Source organism: Schistocerca americana, chromosome 4 (genome assembly GCF_021461395.2).
Source record: "Schistocerca americana isolate TAMUIC-IGC-003095 chromosome 4, iqSchAmer2.1, whole genome shotgun sequence".
In the NCBI taxonomy this organism is placed as follows: domain Eukaryota; kingdom Metazoa; phylum Arthropoda; class Insecta; order Orthoptera; family Acrididae; genus Schistocerca; species Schistocerca americana.
The window spans coordinates 251,594,940-251,615,751 of record NC_060122.1 but is presented as its reverse complement, the minus strand read 5'-3'; the positions used below and the strand labels follow the sequence as shown (position 1 = coordinate 251,615,751).

Below are 20,812 nucleotides of genomic sequence, written 5' to 3'. Positions count from 1 at the left end.
CTACCCGGCACCTATCGCTGTTATATTCTAGAGAAAACGAACGTTAAATATGGGAGTGTTGCACCAGCAACGACATGTGAGCATGTTTGAATTAGAAATAATATGACGAAGAATTCAGTGCTGACTGGGAATAGAGGTCCACTCATATTGTTGTCGACTATACTCAAAGAGACGTCGGCTACCGAAATTTTCTCCACCAGCAGCTTGGAATAACATCTTGAACTTACAATGAACTCGCACATAGTTCTGTCTCACTGGGAGACAAAAACGTCAGATATCGTTAGTGTTGACAACGGATCAAAATGCATTATCAGTAGTAGTGTTCCTGTAGCTGTGGGAATCATTGGTTGAAAACGAGTTTAACACCAATGGGTACAGTACTGCTAAGTATTCAAAACGATTATCAACCTAAATCTGAGTTCATCCGCAAACTGAGGCGAATTTATAATATTGAAGCTAGACTGTGTATCCTTGTCTGCCTTGAGTGGGATATGAATACTTCGAACCCCGTAGTTAACGTTGCTCTCATAAACCACTTTTGTTTTTTAATTCTTCTGGGTCTTCAGCGTGCAATATGTGTTGTAAATACAGTCTTAGAGCAAAAAATTGACCGCCGAGACGTTCACGTAAGTTGGGCAATACAGTCGTGCTCCTCTCAGAATTCTATGTCCGGCAATATGCTCGATCTGGCAACATTGTAGACTGCGGCACTTCCCAGAGGAAGTCTTGACTTCAGTCTTAGTACTTTATTCTTGACTACGACCGTAGTCTTGAGGTAAAGTGCGAGACTAGCTAATACGACGCCTGGTAACTACAAGCACACGTCGACGAAGTTATTATCGCCCCTTTCCTCTCGGTGCTGAAGCTATGAGTGTAATTCAAGCGAATCTACAATAGATTTCGCTTTCTGTCACACTGGTAATAACAGTTTTGTCCAACAATGTTTTAGCGGAAGATTTCTTTGCCGACCCGTTTACTGCCTACCGGCGGGGACTGAGGTACTGCATTGTCTCGCCTTCTGCCGACAACGTCTGCTCCACTCCGCACTCTCGACCATGTAAAATGCTTTTATGTTGTTGAGTGGTCTAATAAAATCTATCTGCGATTTGTGTTTCACTCTTGATAGCAAAGGAGGCACAAAACCGTTTTTATTTGATGATTATTTTATTACACTAGAATGCAATACATCAAATGTGGCACAGAATTAATTTCATGGTTTCTGACCCGGTGCACTACAGTTAAAGTGTCAAATTCCGTTCTTTTTCCTTTCGCGGGAGGTTCCTCACATAATTTATTATTGTCATGGATTCATATGTGTTAGTCAAGCCACAGAGAATAAATGCAATGTAATGTGTTTGATTTCTTTCTTTGATTCTCTATGGTAAATGGATGCAAAAGATTGTGTCAATACCTATCAGAAACTGCTCTATAGCTACTCAGGCAAATTGCTTGTTTTGAGGTCTATACCTTAATTAATGGAGAAGTGAAGGCTGTTCACAAGTGAAATATAAAATATTCAACTGGATTTAAGGCGACACAATTGCCCATATTTGAAACTACCTACCCAGATAAAAAGTAAGTTGCTAGAGCCGCTGTAAGCAAATGTCTGCAGGGAGTTCCTAATTGCAACTGTGGAAATTTAGCATAGAAGCCCTGTAGTAATCAAGAGGTTCATTTCCTTCATACTTATCACCCTGGCATGTGAGTCTTAAGTGAAGAACAATATTGAAATTCGTATCGCTGATGGTCGATTCGAATTTCTTCAGAGACGCTGGTATTGCGAAGCAGCTTGGCAGTCAGGAAGCCAAGATCTATGACCATTAGCGCAACTTACTGATCGAGCTGCCAAGTGGATTTGATGTGTAAGGGTTTTCTTCCGATTTCAATAAAGAATTTTTTCTGGAAATTCGCAGCTCCATAAAATATATCAGAAAAAAAGCTCGCATGCGCTGGCCCCTACCACGGTTAGAATTGACGACTGATTGAGCCGTTCTGAACCGAGACACGTGCGGTAGCACCGTGCTACAGACACACTGCTGCCTGTACACCACTATCATCATGGTATTTGTCGCTCAGCCTCATAAAGCATCGTGAAAGATAATAAAGTTGTCACTTAAGTGAAGAATAGCATTTCTTTAGGCAAAAAATTGAATTTTCTGTCTCAGTGTCTTAGTTTACATGAGGATTAATAGCACGAGTCATTGAAAAGTAAAGGGAATATCAAGTGAATTTAGCGACTCAATTCAGTACTATACGTGGAAGTGATTGCTCTGTCACAGTGTTGCGTAATGTTTGTGACGATGTTGCCAATTCTCAGCTGTGCTAGGAACAGCTCTGTACGGAATGAGAGGAGAATCCCGTGCTCGTGTCATAGGAGGATATGGAGAGGAGGCGCGGGGTTCGGTTAATATGCAGCGTTTTCTCCTACCATTTGTGTCAGACATTCAGGTGTATAATCATCCATCACGATTACAGTATCCTACAAAATATATACGAATAAAACACTTACCTTGCTACTTTGTGACAAAAGATTATTTCAGTACAATAAAAAGTCTTTGGGAATCACTTATGCCCACCTGTCACAAAAGTAAGATAACAAACACTTTGCACCTCGAAATTGATTACACCTATGTGCAGTCTAGTGACGTTTAAATAAATCGTCTTAGCGGCACAAAGTCGTGGTTTGCGAATCATTTACCGGCCGTACTCTGCCGTCTTTCACTGGTTGGAAGGCAAAAAGCTTACTGACAAATTTCACAGAAGGAAAAGGGGGACTAAATGTCCCCAACTGGAAGGTCATGTTGTTTTATTTAAATGATTACAAATTCAGGTAAAACGAACAGTCAGGTTGTCAGTATAAGGACATTACTGTTGTCAGTATGATGTTGCACTGCCCAGGGCCTGTAATCATAAAGGGCCCATTTAGGTCAGGCATATTGTATACAGAAGTGGAAGTGAGAGCACCACTGAATTCTAATCCGTATGCATTGCATACACACACAAATTACTGTTGCAGTGTACTTACGGAGACCAATGCGTGAATTGCGTATTTTGCGGTGAGCAAGAGCACTGGCAAACAGTCTTCGCTACATTAGGTTGCTTAATGCGGTGTCACTCTGAGCTAGAATTTATGGTCAGCGAGTAAGTGTAAGGTCAATGAGTCGGACGCGAGTTTTGCAACTGTGAAATACTTTCCTACATTATGGAAGCGAATATTAAATTTGAACTAATATTGCGAAAATTTTGTACTTGAATAGCTTACAATGGAAATCTTTCTGTTTATTGAAAAGGAAAACAATTGATTTTCTAAAACATTGTCTCTCATACACAACTTGAAACAGGTCATGTCGACCAAATCATATGGAAGAACTGACAGCGACGTAAATCGGAAGGCAGTAAGTTCTCTTGCCTTTTGGTTTGACAGTACTCGATAGCCATTTCTAGGCGCAAGTAAATGAAGAAAGGCAGTGCGTTTTTGTTATCAAGTTACGTCTTCATCAATTACTTTAGTTTTAATGTAATCTACGAGTAATCGCTGATGTTTGATATTAACGTAAAAAGGATTGCGTTGACAGGGAAAGAACCGTGTTGGGTTCGTATCTCTGTCACAGAACTTCACATCATGCACCTCATCTTTAAATGCATGCACACTTTGTTACTTCAGAATAGAAGTATATCAGACATCTTTCGCGGTTAGTTAACAGGGACGAAAGGGTCTTGACAGAAGTCCCGCTTTATTACAAAATTGTCGTCTTTTGTTTTAGATTTGGTTACCGGTATTGGCAAAAACTTCGGTAATTCATGACTCTTCACGGCTAGTCATCAATATGATATGATTATATTATATTACATTAGATTAATTCTTGTTTCATAGATCATGAATTCGACATTTCGTAATGATGTGGAACGTATCATTTTAATGAAAGATTTCTTTACATACCATGATTAAATTTCTTGACAATTTTCTCTCTCTCTCTCTCTCTCTCTCTCTCTCTCTCACTCTCTCATTCTTTTTCATTTTTATCTCTCTCTCTCACTCTCTCTCTCTCTCTCTCTCTCTCTGTCACACACACACACACACACACACACACACACACACACACACACACACACACACACACACGCGCGCGCGCGCGCGCGCGAAAACTTCTGTGAATGAGTTTCTTAGTTTTGAGTACACTTACGAAAGAAATATAAAAACATGAGAGTTACTGGTTCATGATGCTTAGTTTGCAGTCAGTTCTGAGTATTATTAGTAACTACGCTCCAGTCCCTAACCCTAGTTACAGAAATGCGAATCAGACGCATTACGTATTCCAGGCCGTAGCAGCCGCGACTTGGTGACACCAGCTATGTTCACTTCACAGCCCGCTGTAAGATTACATCGCTGTAAGATTACATCGGTGCGTCTTCTTCTTGCTGTTATTGTAACTGAGATTTGGCAACAAGACAATTTATGTTAGGCAACACTGTGATAGACGAGTTACTTCCTGGTGTGCACGGAATTAAGCCTCAAAGTTCACTTGATTTTACCCGTCACTTCCACTGAATAATCTCAGTTATTATCGCTTGAAACGTAACAAAAGATTGTAAATTTACGGTTTTCAGCCCAGGAAAATCGTTGCACCTCGAAATAGCAACTAATCTCATCCTTCAAATAGCGGTTTACGAGTTCTAATCACTATTGATCTCGTAAGATGAAGCTAAAACACATAGTTCTTCGCCAGCTCTGTGGTAACGTGCTGACCTGTGAAAGAGCCTGTGTTACGGTCCGCAGTTTCAGTCTCACTGAGTGTAGCGTTTTTATCCCTTCTGTGAAAGAGCTACAAGCAGTCAGATCAAACATCGCTAAGGAAATCTTAACGAAATATTTTCGGCTCATGGTGAAAAACTTACAATGCTGCACAACAGGTAACGCCTCTTTCCGCTGCTGGCAAGCAAATTTTGGGTTTCTAGGAATACATAACTTTATTTGTGAAATGCCACATTTGCATACATCTTGAGAATGACACAGCATGCCAATTAAACACAGACCCAATCAAAATCTAAGTGAGTAGTAGTTTACCAATTCGTGACGATAGAGGCACGTTTGTGTACAGATAGTCAGTTTTATTAAAACAGACTTTCGTCGTAAGGTTATCGTGGGTAGTTTTATTTCATTTTTTGTAGTGCAGTTCACAATTTTCGTAAGGTTTCCTTTAATGTTGTTAAAACAATAGTAAACGTGAGAGAGAAATTAATCATCAACGATATATGCAAATTCTCTGATGTTATCTATAACAGTCTGAAAATGCCTATGCAGTTTATTGATTACATGCATGTAGAAAACTTATTCTGAATTAAAGCTCTCAAACAAAGTTTGAAGAAGAATAAAATGCCACTACCAGACGACAGCTAATGTAGAAAATACTTTCCCGACGTATTTTGGCACGATGCGCTCTACCCATACATAATACAAAAGTTTCGAGATGCATCTACTGTCTGGCCGTCTGTTAAACCTGAAATGAACAAAATGTCGCAGAAGTTAGCTCTTTTTCCACATACGACTATTTTGGGTTGAGAAGTGAATGGAATTATGTTACAAGTTCCATTAGATTGATTACTTTAGCAGACAGCAAAACTGCGTTTTAAAAAATATATTAGTAAATAGAGTCGAACTCGCGACATCTTACCTACCACGCGCGATACTTACCCTTACGCTACTAGCTGACACATTGATATAATAGCTCAAGAAGTCAATTACAATTCCTAAAGAACTTCTGTATTCCACAGCGCTGTGGGATAATGCATAAGGCCAGGTCAATACTTATGAGAGACAAACAGTTATACCCTTTCTTTTACACTGCACGACGTTTTCAACAAACAGATAGCGCAATAGAGTCGCTCAAGTGGAAAGGAACGCTTCCTATTTAAATTTCTGCATCCTGCACTGTTGGCAGTTCTGTGTTGGTGGCAGTTACGTGATTTTATTTTGGTGATTACAAAATAAAGTTGAATGTATGCACTGTGTAGCCGAGGCAGCTAGTTCATGGTCATTCGATCAACCAAGTAAATGAATTTACTGAACATGCTGCAAATTGAAGCAGGGAGCCTGTGTGGCAGAATTCTCAGCCAGTGTAGCACACCGGCGTTATGATAGAAAAATGAGCCCCTGAGAAGAGGATTTGGTGGTCTATTGGGCTGATGATAGGTTCATATATCTATGGTCTGGGTTCGATTCCAACTTCGGGCAGGAATTTTAGATAGGGAGAGACAGATTCCATTCTCTTCTGGCTACACCAAGTGGAGAAGATATAATGGCATTGTGGTCTAAAATTCACCTTAAAAATGATATCCGTTCTTTACTAAGTGGACGTTAGGTTGAGCAACAATAAAGTCTGGAGTGGCGACATTGGTGAAACTTTATCACCAGTAACGTTTCTTATACTAGTTACTTATTTCTAGGGACGAAACAAACGCTATGTAGAATCGCAGGACACCTATTCCATCTTTTATCTGAGCTTCTGTACGTAGATAAAATTGGCTCTTAACTGGGAATACAACTCAGACCGTCCTTAACGCGGAATTTGATTCCTTTGTAACAATACAGCTCGGCTACAATTTCTTGTTTGTTCAAAACTGGAGATTCCTCAACACCTCCACATAACGCGCGTGAATGGGTTCGAATCCTGGCCCGGCTGTAAAGATTTCATTATGTATTATCGAGATCTATCATGACAACAACTATCTGCTGGTGGATAATAATTTTGATTTTTAATGCATTTTGATCCGTTGTCAACACTAACGATATCCGACGTTTTTGACTCCCAGTGAGACAGAACTATGTGCGAGTTCATTGTAAGTTCAAGATGTTATTCCAAGCTGCTGGTGGAGAAAATTTCGGTAGCTGACGTCTCTTTGTGTATAGTCGACAACTATATGTGTGGAGCTCTATTATCAGTCAGCACTGAATTCTTCGTCATATTATTTCTAATTCAAACATGCTCACATGTCGTTGCTGGTACAACACTCCCATATTTAACGTTCGTTTTCTCTGGAATATAACAGCGATAGGTGCCGGGTAGCAGTCTTCGGAAGGAAAAAATTAACGTTTCGTCTCGTCATTTCAGTTAAAACATCTAGCTACTGCTGAGAAAATGCGATATGTCACAGTTGATTGTGCTTCGATATCTATCCGATTAGGTTCTGGGTTCGAATCCCTGTCCAACACAAAACGTTACCTCACGGCATTTCAAATAAGTTACTTGTTAAGAAGCAATATTTAACATCTCTCGTAGTTCGTTAACAGAGACATTAGGTGCTGGGTAGGAATTCGCGTCCGTTAAAAATGTTTGTGTTATTTAATTTAGAGTTGGTATTTGCTAATTGATACTGTCTAAAATCGAGGTATATCACTCTCTGTATGCCTAATCAGGAATGACTGTTAGCTTCCGTCAGTCACGAAATCTTTGCTTAGTCTGCATGACCTGGGTTTGAATCCATATGCAGAACGAGACGGTTCGTCGTGTCATTTGAAGTTCATACACACTCTCATCTAGCTGCTCGTGAATAACTTAAAGTTTTAATGTCATTTTGTGTTAAATAATAGGTACGGTATGTTACTTTGAAGAGGAAATCATGAATACGACGAACTTACTACGTGGATTACCTATCTGACGTAATAATGAGAGTGGTAACATTTCAGATATGTCATTTGTTGTAATAAATGTGAGCTTACAAGCCTTAAGGACAGTCTTACCTGTGATAAGGTGTTCCCTGATATTTGTAGTATCGTAGTATTACTTTACATCTTGAGTTATTGCGATACAGAGCAGTGTTTTCTAGTGGTAACTTGTTGGAACCATTTTCAATAGTCAAACGACTGTACCAAGGAGCGATTAGAGGACCTGCTAGACAGCTGCGTTATGTGGGTTGCATGCGAATCAGGTGAAATGCAATTCAGGTCGTTCGGATACTTGTGAGTATGACTGTACATGGGAACTGTTCCACACATCACTATAATTTCCGATGGACTCCTGACATCATCTGCCTTCATTATAATGCTACTATCCGCTGTGTCTTCCCAATCAACCACCAATCTCAGACGCCATGTCCACGTTGTGTCACTGTGTGCAGAGTCCTTAAATTTAAATTTCCACATTGTATTGGACGGTAGTATTCAAATGTGTCCAAAACCTCCGCGAAAGTCTTCTGACCACTGTCAGATAATCCCAGCAAAAAAAAAAAAAAAAAAAGAAGGTGACGGCATTTCCATTTACATTCCATTGAATGAACTACGAATTTAACAGCGTCACATTTCAGTCACTGTCTGAAATATTACCGTAGTAACCCGCCTAGTTAATAGTTCAAAGAGTGTTAGTAACCCATTTCCGTGGGTGTTCGTGCAATACCCCGTATTGTCGATTTGGGACCTTCTACATCTACATCAGTATTCTGCCAGGTAACGGATAGTGTGTAGCTGGAAAAGTTTTAGCTTCGAAGGGTATAAAGGCTGAGAGATCCATACTCAGCGAGGAAAAGGCTTACTACAACAGCAGATTGCTGTGTATCTTCCACTGAACTATATGTCCCTACACTTCTAATTTGCAAAAGTACGCGTCCTGCAGACGGATTAAAAGACAGTGCTCCACTTGGAACATATTTTGCGTACAGCCCCGAAAGTGGATTCCCATATAAAGACGTATTTGTGCCGTGATGGTTGGTTGGTTGTTTGGGGGAAGAGACCAAACAGCGAGGTCATCGGTCTCATCGGATTAGGGAAGAATGCCGGCCGTGCCCTTTCAAAGGAACCATCCCGGCATTTGCCTAGAGAGATTTAGGGAAATCACGGAAAACCTAACCGGCCAAAGTGGCCGTGTGGTTAAAGGCGCTACAGTCTGGAACCGCAAGACCGCTACGGTCGCAGGTTCGAATCCTGCCTCGGGCATTTATGTTTGTGATGTCCTTAGGTTAGTTAGGTTTAACTAGTTCTAAGTTCTAGGGGACTAATGACCTCGGATGTTGAGTCCCATAGTGCTCAGAGCAATTTGAACCATTTGAACGGAAAACCTAAATCAGGATGGCCGGACGCGGGATTGAACCGTCGTCCTCCCGAATGCGAGTCCAGTGTGCTAACCACTGCGCCACCTCGCTCGGTTGTGCCGTGATTAAAACATTTAATCGAAGTCGTCTACCCTTCGAAGGAAAAATAAGATTTACTCCTTCTAGCCGAACGTTGTACACACACCGTAAATAACGAAGCATTAGAGCCTGCTGGAAAAAATGGTGTAATTATGCTCTCACTACCGGATCACACGACACATAGACTGCAGCCCCTAGACGTTTCATTCTTCAGGCCACTGAATAGTTATTATATAAATGAAATGGAGAAGTTCCTACGACATAGACGGAGTGAAGAGAGAGTAGAGGTTGTCACCCAGTTCCTCATGGCAACATTGTTTGGGAAAGCATATGGACCATCAACAATAGTATATACGGGAATAATGGCTTTGCTAACACAGGAGTTTGGCCAGATTTATGTTTCAAGACTGTCATTTTGTAGCAGCAGTTCAGTCTGAAACAGATGTTGTCCTGTTTTAGAGGTTTGAGACAATTCACTAGTAGAAGCAGCTTCTACTAGTGAACTGTCACATGGCACGCAGGTTTCAAGGAGAAAGTATGTTACAACCACCCAAAATCTCATTTGGAAAAGGCGAAAACGAACAAAGTTCTGACAAGAGTTATACTAACAAGTGGTCAACACAGTCAGATCCTGAAACATGGTGCGACAAAAACAATAGGGAGAAGAAGAACCGCTGCGAAAAAACGACTCCCGAGTTCTAGGCCGAAGAAGATAGCAAAAGCTAAACATTCATTGCCTTCAGTAAACAGACGTTTCAATTCCAACGAGGATACTCGGTTCTGTACTACCTATTATGGTGATTCCAAGAAAGACGTGACTCTGTGTCTGATATGTAAACAGTGCATTCATGAGACGTATACTGATGTTATAGAGGGGATCAAAGCGTCTTACTGCTGAAAAATCAACTCAGGTTATTGAGAATGGAGAACTGTCGCAGTAGACTAATTTTTGTTAGACGAATAATATTACTAGTAGGCACAGTAATTGTTTTGTGCGGTATTAACTTTCTAGATATTGTTATTGTTCTTTCATGGTGGCCTAGTAAGACAATAATTTCGCATTCTATGTTCCTTTAAATGTAATTATCAAAATCAAAGTTACAGACAATTTTAAAACTGGAGCAGCCACAGCTAAAGTAGTTATGCATAACTAGTTGGCAAGTCATATAGTACAACAGGTGTTTAAATATAGGTTTTAAAACTATTTAAATATAGTCCAATAGTCTGCTGTAGCTGTAATTATTTCGGTCGTTTAGAGACCCAAACAACTTACATGTTGCATCTTCTGGCGTTTGTAAATGCTTTGTCGTATGGTATATGTCAAGCAATTGGTGCTTGACATAGGACGACAGGAACATATTCTAGTCGGAAAAGTGAAGACAGTTCGTGATTTTAACACAGACTGGACATTCATATTTGATGACGGTTTTTGTCAGTTTACGAGGGCTGAGAACTTTGCCTGGCCCCGCCAAATCTTACACTGCGGCATTCTGTAACAGCTCCCTACACCATATGATAGAGCATTTATACACAGCAGAAGACACAAATTTGAAAAATGCGAAACCGGCTTATGTGGGTGTCCAGTCCACTTACATAAATACAGCTTCAGGAGTCTACTGCATTTCTCATTCAGTTATATATATTAAGAGATTTTACACCTGTATATAAGCACCTGTTTTACTATATGAATCGTCAATGTGTTACGTATAAATTTGAATGTTATTTCGTAGATACATTACTGTATGGCTGCAAAAGACTAAAAACGTCTCACTCTTGATTGTATAAAGCATTTAACGATTCCTTGTGAATAGTGCGACGTTATCATGAATATATGCCTCAATGAAGTTTCTGTGTTCTGTGTTGGTTTCGCTTTAGCATTTTATATACCCGAATCATGCTGAAAATATTTTAAATGTCTTACGAACTTGTGTTACGGTAGAAGACGAGGAGATCAATACTTAACGTTCTAGTCTTAGTATGGCACACAGTTTTAATCTGCCAGGAAGTTTAATATCAGCGAGCACTCCGCTGCAAAGTGGTGATTTCATTGTGGACAGTAGCTGTCTAGACGCTTGTGTTGCGGTCTAATGGGTGCTGTTTTCCTCTACTCAGTTGATGCACTGCGTAGAGCGCACCTGCAGCCCAGTGTGTGTGGAGGTTGTATTTCAGGGTGGAGGGTGGTTTTGTGATGTTTTCAGGTTGTTGTTGGTGCTATGACTTGGGGCCACTCATTCAGTTTATCGTGAGTATGGACCAGGGTGTTTACTTCAACATTCTCATCATCCAAGTTTGCCCTTTATTCTGTGTGATTGTAATTATTGCTATGGACATTCTCAACTCTCCTGTTCACAGAGTGCATGCATACGCTGCAGGTTTGACGACTACACAATCACCGTGTTGCCCACTGACTGCGAAACTGTATTATGTGACATCATCCCCATAAAAAAGTCATGGAACGTAGACTGTTTTAGTGATGCTTCCTGGGATGACTAATTCTCTGTCCGGAGACTTAGCTTATTGCGTTTTCGATGACGGATGCAACTAAATAAATTTGCGCTTTCATGTCTGCTAATGAAATCCTGGTTTCAGCAGGGTGCTTTGAGGTCGAATTATTTGTGCAGCGAAGTAGGAAAATACTGTTTTTGTAATGAACAATGGGACTTGTTAACTGATCTGATAACATCAGATACTCCAGATATTTCAAGGTTAATATCATGCACATTTCTACTGATATGACGTAAGTGGCAATACCTGTTTTCCTCACCCATTATTAAGCTTAGTGTCTGGAATACTATTTTCAAGTGAAACTAAATGAAGTTTTACTTAGATAAGTTTCTGCTTCCAAATGTGGCTACTGAGAACATTATCATTAATTTTTTGTTTGTTTCTTCATTGCCTTCTGTAGTGCTCATTAATTTTATTTTAAAGACTAGTTGGTTTATTGAAGTGACAGTGTGGTAATGACTCAGTACTGCACTAGAGAAAACATACTAGTGTTCGTATTGTTTCAAGTCATACTGCCTGTCTGCTGCAGGTGTTCGTGCACCTTCCTGGATCGACGACTCTGTTCGACGAAGTGCAGCCTGACTGCGTACCAGACGAGCTGGGAGGCACTGCTGGTCCTGTTGACAACTTTGCGTGTAAGCAGCTCCTCTAAAAGTTCACCGAACCGATTCATCATATCCCACATATCCACCTACACTACTAGCCATTAAAATTGCTACAACGATAAAAAATGCAGATTATAAACGGGTATTCATTGGACAAATATATTATACTAGAACTGACACGTGATGACATTTTCACGGAATTTGGGAGCATGGATCCTGAGCAATCAGTACCCAGAACAACCACCTCTAGCCATAATAACGGCCTTGATACGCCTGGACATCCAGTCAAACGGAGCTTGGATGACGTATACAGGTACAGCTGCCCATACAGTTTCAACACGATATCACAATTAATGAAGAGTAGTGACTGGCGTATTGTGATGAGCCAGTTCCTTGGTCGCCATTGACCAGACCTTTTCAATTGGTGAGAGATCTGGAGAATGTGCTGGCCAGAGCAGCAGTCGAAAATTTTCTGTATCCAGAAAGGCCCGTACAGGACCTGCTACATGCGTTCGTGCATTATCCTGCTGAAATGTAGGGTTTCGCAGGGATCGAATGAAGGGTAGAGCTACGGGTCGTAACACATCTGAAATGTAACGTCCACTGTTCAAAGTGCTGTTAATTCGAACAAGAGGTGACCCAGACGTGTAACCAATGGCAACCCATACCATCACGCCGGGTGATACGCCTATAAGACGATGACGAATACACTCTTCCAATATGCGTTCACCGCGATGTAGCCAAATTCGGATGCGACCATCATGATGCTGAAACTTGAAACTTTCTGGCTGTGTGCCCGACCGAGATTCGAACTCGGGACCTTTGCCTTTCGCGGGCAAGTGCTCTACCATCTGAGCTACCGAAGCACGACTCACGCCCGGTCCTCACAGCTTTACTTCTGACAGTATCATGATGCTGTAAACAGAACCTGGATTCATCCGAAACAATGACGTTTTGCCATTCGAGCACCCAGGGTTGTCGTTGAGTACACCATCGCAGGTGCTCCTGTCTGTGATGCAGCGTCAAGGGTAACTGCAGCCATGGTCTCCGAGGTCATAGTCTTTCCTGCTGCAAACATCGTCGAACTGTTCGTGCAGTTGGTTGTTGTATTGCAAACGTCCTGTTGACTCAGGGGTCGAGACGTGGCTGCACGATCCGTTACAGCCATGCGGATAAGATGCCTGTCATCTCGACTGCTAGTGATACGAGGCCGTTGGGATCGAGCACGGCGTTCCGTATTACCCTCCTGATCCCACCGATTCCATATTCTGCTAACAGTCATTGGATCTCGACAAACGCGACCAGCAATGTCGCTATACGATAAACCGCTATCGCGATAGGCTAAAATCCGACCTTTATCAAAGTCAGAAACGTTATGGTACGCATTCCTCCTCCTTACGCGAGGTATCACAACAACGTTTCACCGTGCAACGTGGGTCAACTGCTGTTTGTGTATGAGAAATAGGTTGGAAACTTTCCTCATGTCAGCACGTTGTAGGTGTCGCCACCGGCGCCAACCTTGTGTGAATGCCCCGAAAAGCTAATAATTTGCATAATACTTCATCATCTTACTGTCCGTTACATTTCGCGTCTGTAGCACGTCATCTTCGTGGTGTAGCAGTTTTAATGGCCAGTAGTCTATATAAGTTTTAATGGCCAGTAGTCTATATTTAAAGACCATCTGGCCGCTTGCCCTAATTATTATCGTACCTGGCTCGTAGGCCACAGAGCTCAGCGTGGATTCTTATTTCCCACACATCCACTCCATGATGTCTGAGTCTGAGGAGGGGGAAGAGGGGGCAACAACGAACACGCCGTATTTAGATAGCAATACCGTGTTTCTCAACAACACAGATCACGAACGAAACAGGTTTTCCGTATTACTTAATTAGTTTCGGCGCACTGAAGGCGTAATACCGTATTATCTTATACAAACTGCCGGCATACGAATAAATGCGAACAATTTTACAGATTTTCGCACTCGCGCTTCCCCGTAATCGTGACGTGTTTAGTGTTGTAATAAAAAAAAGTCTCCCACACACATATGCTAACAGAAGTATTACAGCAGTTTGGCAAACCCATTATGCAAACGTGGAAACTCTACCTGAGTACAACAATGTAGCCGGCCGTGGTGGCCGTGCGGTTCTAGGCGCTACAGTCTGGAGCCGCGGGACCGCTACGGTCGCAGGTTCGAATCCTGCCTCGGGCATGGATGTGTGTGATGTCCTTAGGTTAGTTAGGTTTAAGTAGCTCTAAGTTCTAGGGGACTTACGACCACAGCAGTTGAGTCCCATAGTGCTCAGAGCCATTTGAACAACAATGTAGGCGCTCTCGACAGTGTTAACGTAAACGGATTCCTATTTAAATCGGGAATCACACTGAAGGTCAATCAGCTATGTAGATATGCACAGGGGCAATTTCAATTGAAATGGCAAACGGTCTAGGAAACAGATGTGACGTTTGCAGCGTCCTCAAAACGTTTAGGAAACTACCCTCGTAATTCTTTCAATGCTGTAATAAAATCTTCAAACGTCACGTTAGTAAGCTTAGGGACCTGGAATATGTTAGTCACAATCTGTCCTTTGAGCAACACGATTTTCTTTTTAAATGCATTTCAGTCAAATGGGGGTAAAAATCAAAGCAGTGAATATCAAAATATTTTCCTCTGCTACGGTCATCTTTCATAAAACAACTGAACACAAAAATCACAGAGCAAAAGTTTGATTCAGTTTGACACAGTGAATTACGAACCGTACACTACGCAGAGATGACGCAATTAAATATTGACACTGTCACACGAATTCACTCTGTAAATTAAACCCTTCATCACTGAGTTAAAAGCCAAATACCTTTTCAAGTAATATTACAGGCACTGTGCCTATCATAAATAGTTGTCGAACTGTCTTTAAAACATATTAATGTTAACTACAACCCGCCCCGCCACAATCGGGAATCAGTCAATCCAGATCTTCAATATTTGTCGTTCTTCAGAAATCACAGAGAAGATACAGTACAACAATGATAGAACCACCTTACTGGCAAAGCAGACTTGATAACTGAACGTGAACTGACAAGCCTTGTTTCTGTGTAAAGGTCATCTTCATGGTAATTCTCGTGGAAATACAGCCCTTCTGCCACGTTCAGTCACTACGTTACTTCAAAATTAGTCTGTACAGAATTGTTAAGGAAGACTTTTCTAACGAATAGATAACTATGTTGCGCAGACTTACAGAACTGTCATTGTTCTTTTAACATCGGGGTTCAGAACAAAAACAGCTTTGCACAGATTATCCAGCATTAGGAACATTTACGGAAGAAAATTAATACTTGTTTCCACAAGAAAATAAAAACAGTCCTACGTTATGACTTTGATAATAACAGTGTCTCAAATTACTTCTTACGCTCATACAGGAAAGCTACTGAAAATCGGAGTGCTTGTGTAAGTATGTGAGGTAAACTGTTCTCCGTGTTTCAGACAAACTTCTGGAGAAGGTCGACCGTGAGTGGCTGCTGGAGAAGGACAAGTACAAGTCAGACGAGAGCAAACGCCCCGCCAAGGACCACGATGGCGACATCTACGGCATCGCAGGCTCATTTAAAAAATTGTCCGTGGACTGACACACAACCCTGTTTCGTAAGACAGAGAGAAGAAGTTGTAAAACACGTGTACATATTGTACAGGATTACTTGTAGCCAATAATTGAAATAAACTGTTCTCTACTAAATCTCGTAATTCTAGATTCATTTTATGATTTAGTCGTTTACTCTTTCTTTACATATTGTTTGTATAATGACAATGATTTATCACTAAGTTAACCATCTTCCTCGAGACAACGACGAAAAGTTCTACAGATGTTAAGCAAACTGCCTTTCTAGAATTGCCAACGTTTCGAAGGACGCAGTTTTACGTTTTGCAGGCCTTCTACATTGCGTTTTGGCTTAATGCTAGGGACCGATATTACCACAAGGACTGTATGTACAGACTTGTGTGTACATAAGCTTCTATCATTATTATTTTTTTCTTGTACAACGATATATTATAACAGTGCAAAATTGTGTTTGGTTTAAGAGATACAAAACAACAGTATTTTCACTTTTTTTCTCAGATTGTTATCTTGAATTTCGTGCTCCTCTCTTTTCTTAGTATCACAGTTTTCTGTATGAACTTCTGTAGAGGATGGACAAAAATTTTAAACACCGAAAACACAGTGTGTTACCACGGCTAGTACGATGTAGGAAACCAATTGCCCTTCAGAACAGCTTCCAGTCGTCTTTGAATGGATAGAATCAGTTCCTCTATGGTTTTCAAGACAATCCTGTACCATTCTTCCAGGAAAGTAGTGACAAATTCAGGTAACGATGATGGAGATGGATAGCAACCACCTACCCTTCTCCTCAAAGCAGACCACAAACGCACAATAATGTTAAGACCTGGTGGCTGTTGTGGCCAGGGTAGAAGCAATAACTCATCCTCATGGTCACTAATCCAGTCCTGGACGATGTGAGCTGAGTGCGCAGGTGTCCTGTCGTCTTGGAATGCAGCATCGCCATTGGGGAACAAGCACTGAACCATGGGAAACGCCTAATCAACTAAAATGGCCAAATAATTCTACGTAATTGTGTGCCCTTGCTGAGTAACCACGTGGCTCATGGAATACCACATTATGGCCGGCCACCTCTTCACCGAACCGGCCCTATGTTTCACTCTTACGACGTAAACTTGGTGGGAATTCGGAAACATGTGAAACAGGACTCATCCCCTCCAAATGACTTTCTTCCATTGCTCCATATTCGAAGTTTAATGTTTCAAACACCGCAGCTTTCCTCTTACGGACATTTCCATAACTGATAAGTGGTTTTGGGAATCCAGCTCACCCTGCAGTTCCCTGCTTACGTAGCTCCCGACGTGCTCTTATGGTGTTGATAGGGTTTGCGAATGCAACATTGATTTATGCACTGACTCTTACAACAACCACCGTTCTATTTTTTTCGTCACAGTTTCCTTCACTGATCCTCTGTCACGACCACTCTGCACACATTTTCGTGCGTGTTGTGGCCTAGCGGATGATATTTTTTTTCTTGATGCAGTAATTTACCAACAGCCGTATGTATTGTAGAAATTGATTTTATGAACTTCTTATGTGCTACCAGTTTCGGCATTACACTGATGCCATCTTCAGGCCCCACACGTCATAGTCGTAAAACCCCTATACACGGAAGGAGCCATATAACAGGATCCATTAATTAAATCGTTACGCAACCGCTCTTGGTGGCCAGGCGACACAGACTGTGCCCAGAGTACGATGGTAGATGATAATCTGAATGACACAAGACCGGTAGTCTTTACTGACACAGAAGAGTAAGAACAAATTTTGTTGCTTTTGGTTGTGGTCTTCAGTCCTGGGACTGGTTTGTTACAGCTCTCCATGCTACTCTATACTGTGCAAGCTTCTTCATCTCCCAGTACCTACTGCAACCTACATCCTTCTGAATCTGCTTAGTGTATTCATCTCTTGGTTTCCCTCTACGATTTTTACCCTCCACGCTGCCCTCCAATACTAAGTTGATGATCCCTTGATGCCTTAGAACATGTCCTACCAACCGGTCCCTTCTCCTAGTCAAGTTGTGCCACAAACTCCTTCACAATTCTATGCAGTACCTCCTCATTAATTGTGTGATCCACCCATCTAATCTTCAGCATTCTTCTGTATCACCACATTTCGAAAGCTCCTATTCTCTTCTTGTCCAAACTATTTATCGTCCATGCTTCACTTATATACATGGCCACACTCCACACAAATACTTTCAGAAACGACTTCCTGACACTTAAATCTATACTCGATGTTAACAAATTTCTATTCTCCAGAAAGGCTTTTTTTGCCAATGCCAGTCTACATTTTATACCCTCCCTACTTCGACCATCATCAGTTTTTTGCTCCCCAAATAGCAAAACTCCTTTACTTCTTTAAGTGTCTCATTTCCTAATCTAATTCCCTCAGCATTACCCGACTTCATTCGACTACATTCTATTATCCTCGTTTTGCTTTTGTTGAAGTTCATTTTATATCCTCCTTCCAAGACACTGTCCATTCCGTTCAACTGCTCTTCCAAGTCCATTGCTGTCTCTGACAGAATTAGTGTCATCAGCGAACCTCTAAGTTTTTATTTCTTCTCCACGGATTTTAATACCAATTCCGAATTTTTCTTTTGTTTCCTTTACTGCTTGCTCAATATAGAGATTGAATAACATAGGGGAGAGGCTACAACCCTGTCTCACTCACTTCCCAACCACTGCTTCCCTTTCGTGCCCCTCGACTCTTATAACTGCCATCTGGTTTCTGTACAAATTGTAAATAGTCTTTCGCTCCCTGTATTTTACCCCTGGTACCTTCAGAATTTGAAAGGGAGTATTCCAGTCAACATTGTCAAAAGCTTTCTCTAAGTCTCCAGATGCTAGAAACGTAGGTTTGCCTTTCCTTACTCTTTCTTCTAAGATAAGTCGTAAGATCAGTATTGCCTCACGTGCTCCAACATTTGTACAGAATCTAAACCGATCTTCCCTGAGGTCGGCTTCTACCATTTTTTCCATTCGTCTGTAATGCAATCGCATTACTACTTGGCAGCTGTGACTTATTAATCTGATAGTTTGGTAATTTTCACATCTGTCAACACCTGTTTTCTTTGGGATTGGAATTATTATATTCTTATTGAAGTCTGAGGGTATTTCGCCTGAATCATACACCTTGCTCGCCAGATGGTAGAGCTTTGTCAGGACTGACTCTCCCAAGGCCGTTAGTAGTTCTAATGGAATGTTGTCTACTCCTGGGGCCATGTTTCAACTGAGGTCTTTCAGTGCTCTGTCACTCTTCACGCAGTATCGTATCTCCCATTTCATCTTCATCTACATCCTCTTTCATTTCCATAATATTGTCCAGAAGTACATCGCCCTTGTATAGAACCTCTATATTTTCCTTCCACCTTTCTGCTTTCCCTTCTTTGCTTAGAACTGGGTTTCCATCCGAGCTCATGATATTCATACAAGTGGCTCTCTTTTCTCCAAAGGTCTTAATTTTCCTGTAGGCAGTATCTCTCTTGCCCCTAGTAAGATAAGCCTCTATATCCTTACATTTGTCCTCTAGCCATCCCTGCTTAGCCATTTTGCACTTCCTGTCGATCTCATTTTTGAGACGTTAGCATTCCTTTTTGCTTGTTTCATTTAATGCATTTTTATATTTTTTTCCTTTCATCAAATGAATTCAATATTTATTCTGTTACCCAACGATTTCTACTTGCCCTCGTCTTTTTATCTACTAGATCCTCTGATGCCATCGCTACTTCATCCCTCAGAGCTACCCATTCTTCTTCTACTGTATTTCTTTGCCCCATTACTGTCACTTGTTCCATTACGTTCTCCCTGAAACTCTGTACAACCTCTGGTTTAGTCAGTTTATCCAGGTCCTATCTCCTTAAGTTCCCACCTTTTTGCAGTTTCTTCAGTTTTAATCTACAGTTCATAACCAATAGATTGTGGTCAGAGTCCACATCTGCCCCTGGAAATGTCTTACAATTTAAAACCTGGTTCCTAATCTCTGTCTTACTATTATATAATCTATCTGATACCTACTAGTATCTCCAGGATTCTTCCATGTATGCAACCTTCTTTTATGAATCTTGAACCAAGTGTTAGATATGATTAAGTTATGCTCTGTGCAAAATTCTAGCAGACAGCTTCCTCTTTCATTTCTTAACCCCAATCTCCCTTTTCCTTTTCTCGAATTCCTGTCATCCATGACTATTAAATTTTCTTCTCCCTTCACTACCTGAATAATTTCTTTTATCTCATCATACATTTCATCAGTTTTTTCATCATCTGCAGAGCTAGTTGGCATATAAACTTGTACTACTGTAGTAGGCATGGGCTTCGTGTCTATCTTGGCCACAATAATGCTTTTACTATGCTGTTTGTAGTAGCTTGCTCGCACTCCTATTTTTTATTCATTATTAAACCTACTCCTGCATTACCTCTATTTGATTTTGTATTTATAACCCTGTATTCATCTGACCAAAAGTCTTGTTCCTCCTGCCACCGAACTTCACTAATTCCCACTATATCTAACTTAAACTTACCCATTTCCCTTTTTAAATTTTCTAACTTACCACCCCCCCCCCCCCCCAAATTAAGGGATCTTACATTCCACGCTCCGATCCGTAGAACGCCAGTTTTCTTTCTCCTGATAACGACGTCCTCTTGAGTAGTCCCCGGTCGGAGATCCGAATCGGGGACTATTTCACCTCCGGAATATTCTACCCAAGAGGATGCCATCATCATTTAACCATACAGTAAGGCTGCATGCCCTCGGGAAAAATTATGACTGTAGTTTTCCCTTGGTTTCAGCCGTTCGCATACCAGCACAGCAAGGCCGTTTTGGTTTGTGTTACAAGACCAGGTCAGTCAATCATCCAGACTGTGCCCCTGCAACTACTGAAAAGGCTGCTGCCCCTCTTCAGGAACCACCTATTTGTCTGGCCTCTCAACAGATACCCCTCCGTTGTGGTCGCACGTACAGTACGGCCATCTGTAT

The 20,812-nt window shown here is 41.3% G+C and overlaps 1 protein-coding gene across 1 annotated transcript in view; it reads left to right on the top strand.

Annotated features, from left to right (window-relative positions):
* LOC124613983 (clavesin-1-like) overlaps nucleotides 1-15,935 on the top strand; it is a 74,252-nt gene extending 58,317 nt beyond the window's left edge. Inside the window, exons 6-7 of the mRNA XM_047142770.1 lie at nucleotides 12,155-12,260; nucleotides 15,706-15,935. Coding sequence (XP_046998726.1) covers nucleotides 12,155-12,260; nucleotides 15,706-15,848 — 249 coding nt within the window. The 3' untranslated portion in view covers nucleotides 15,849-15,935. The remainder of the gene's footprint in view (nucleotides 1-12,154; nucleotides 12,261-15,705) is intronic.
* Nucleotides 15,936-20,812: the final 4,877 nt, after the last annotated feature.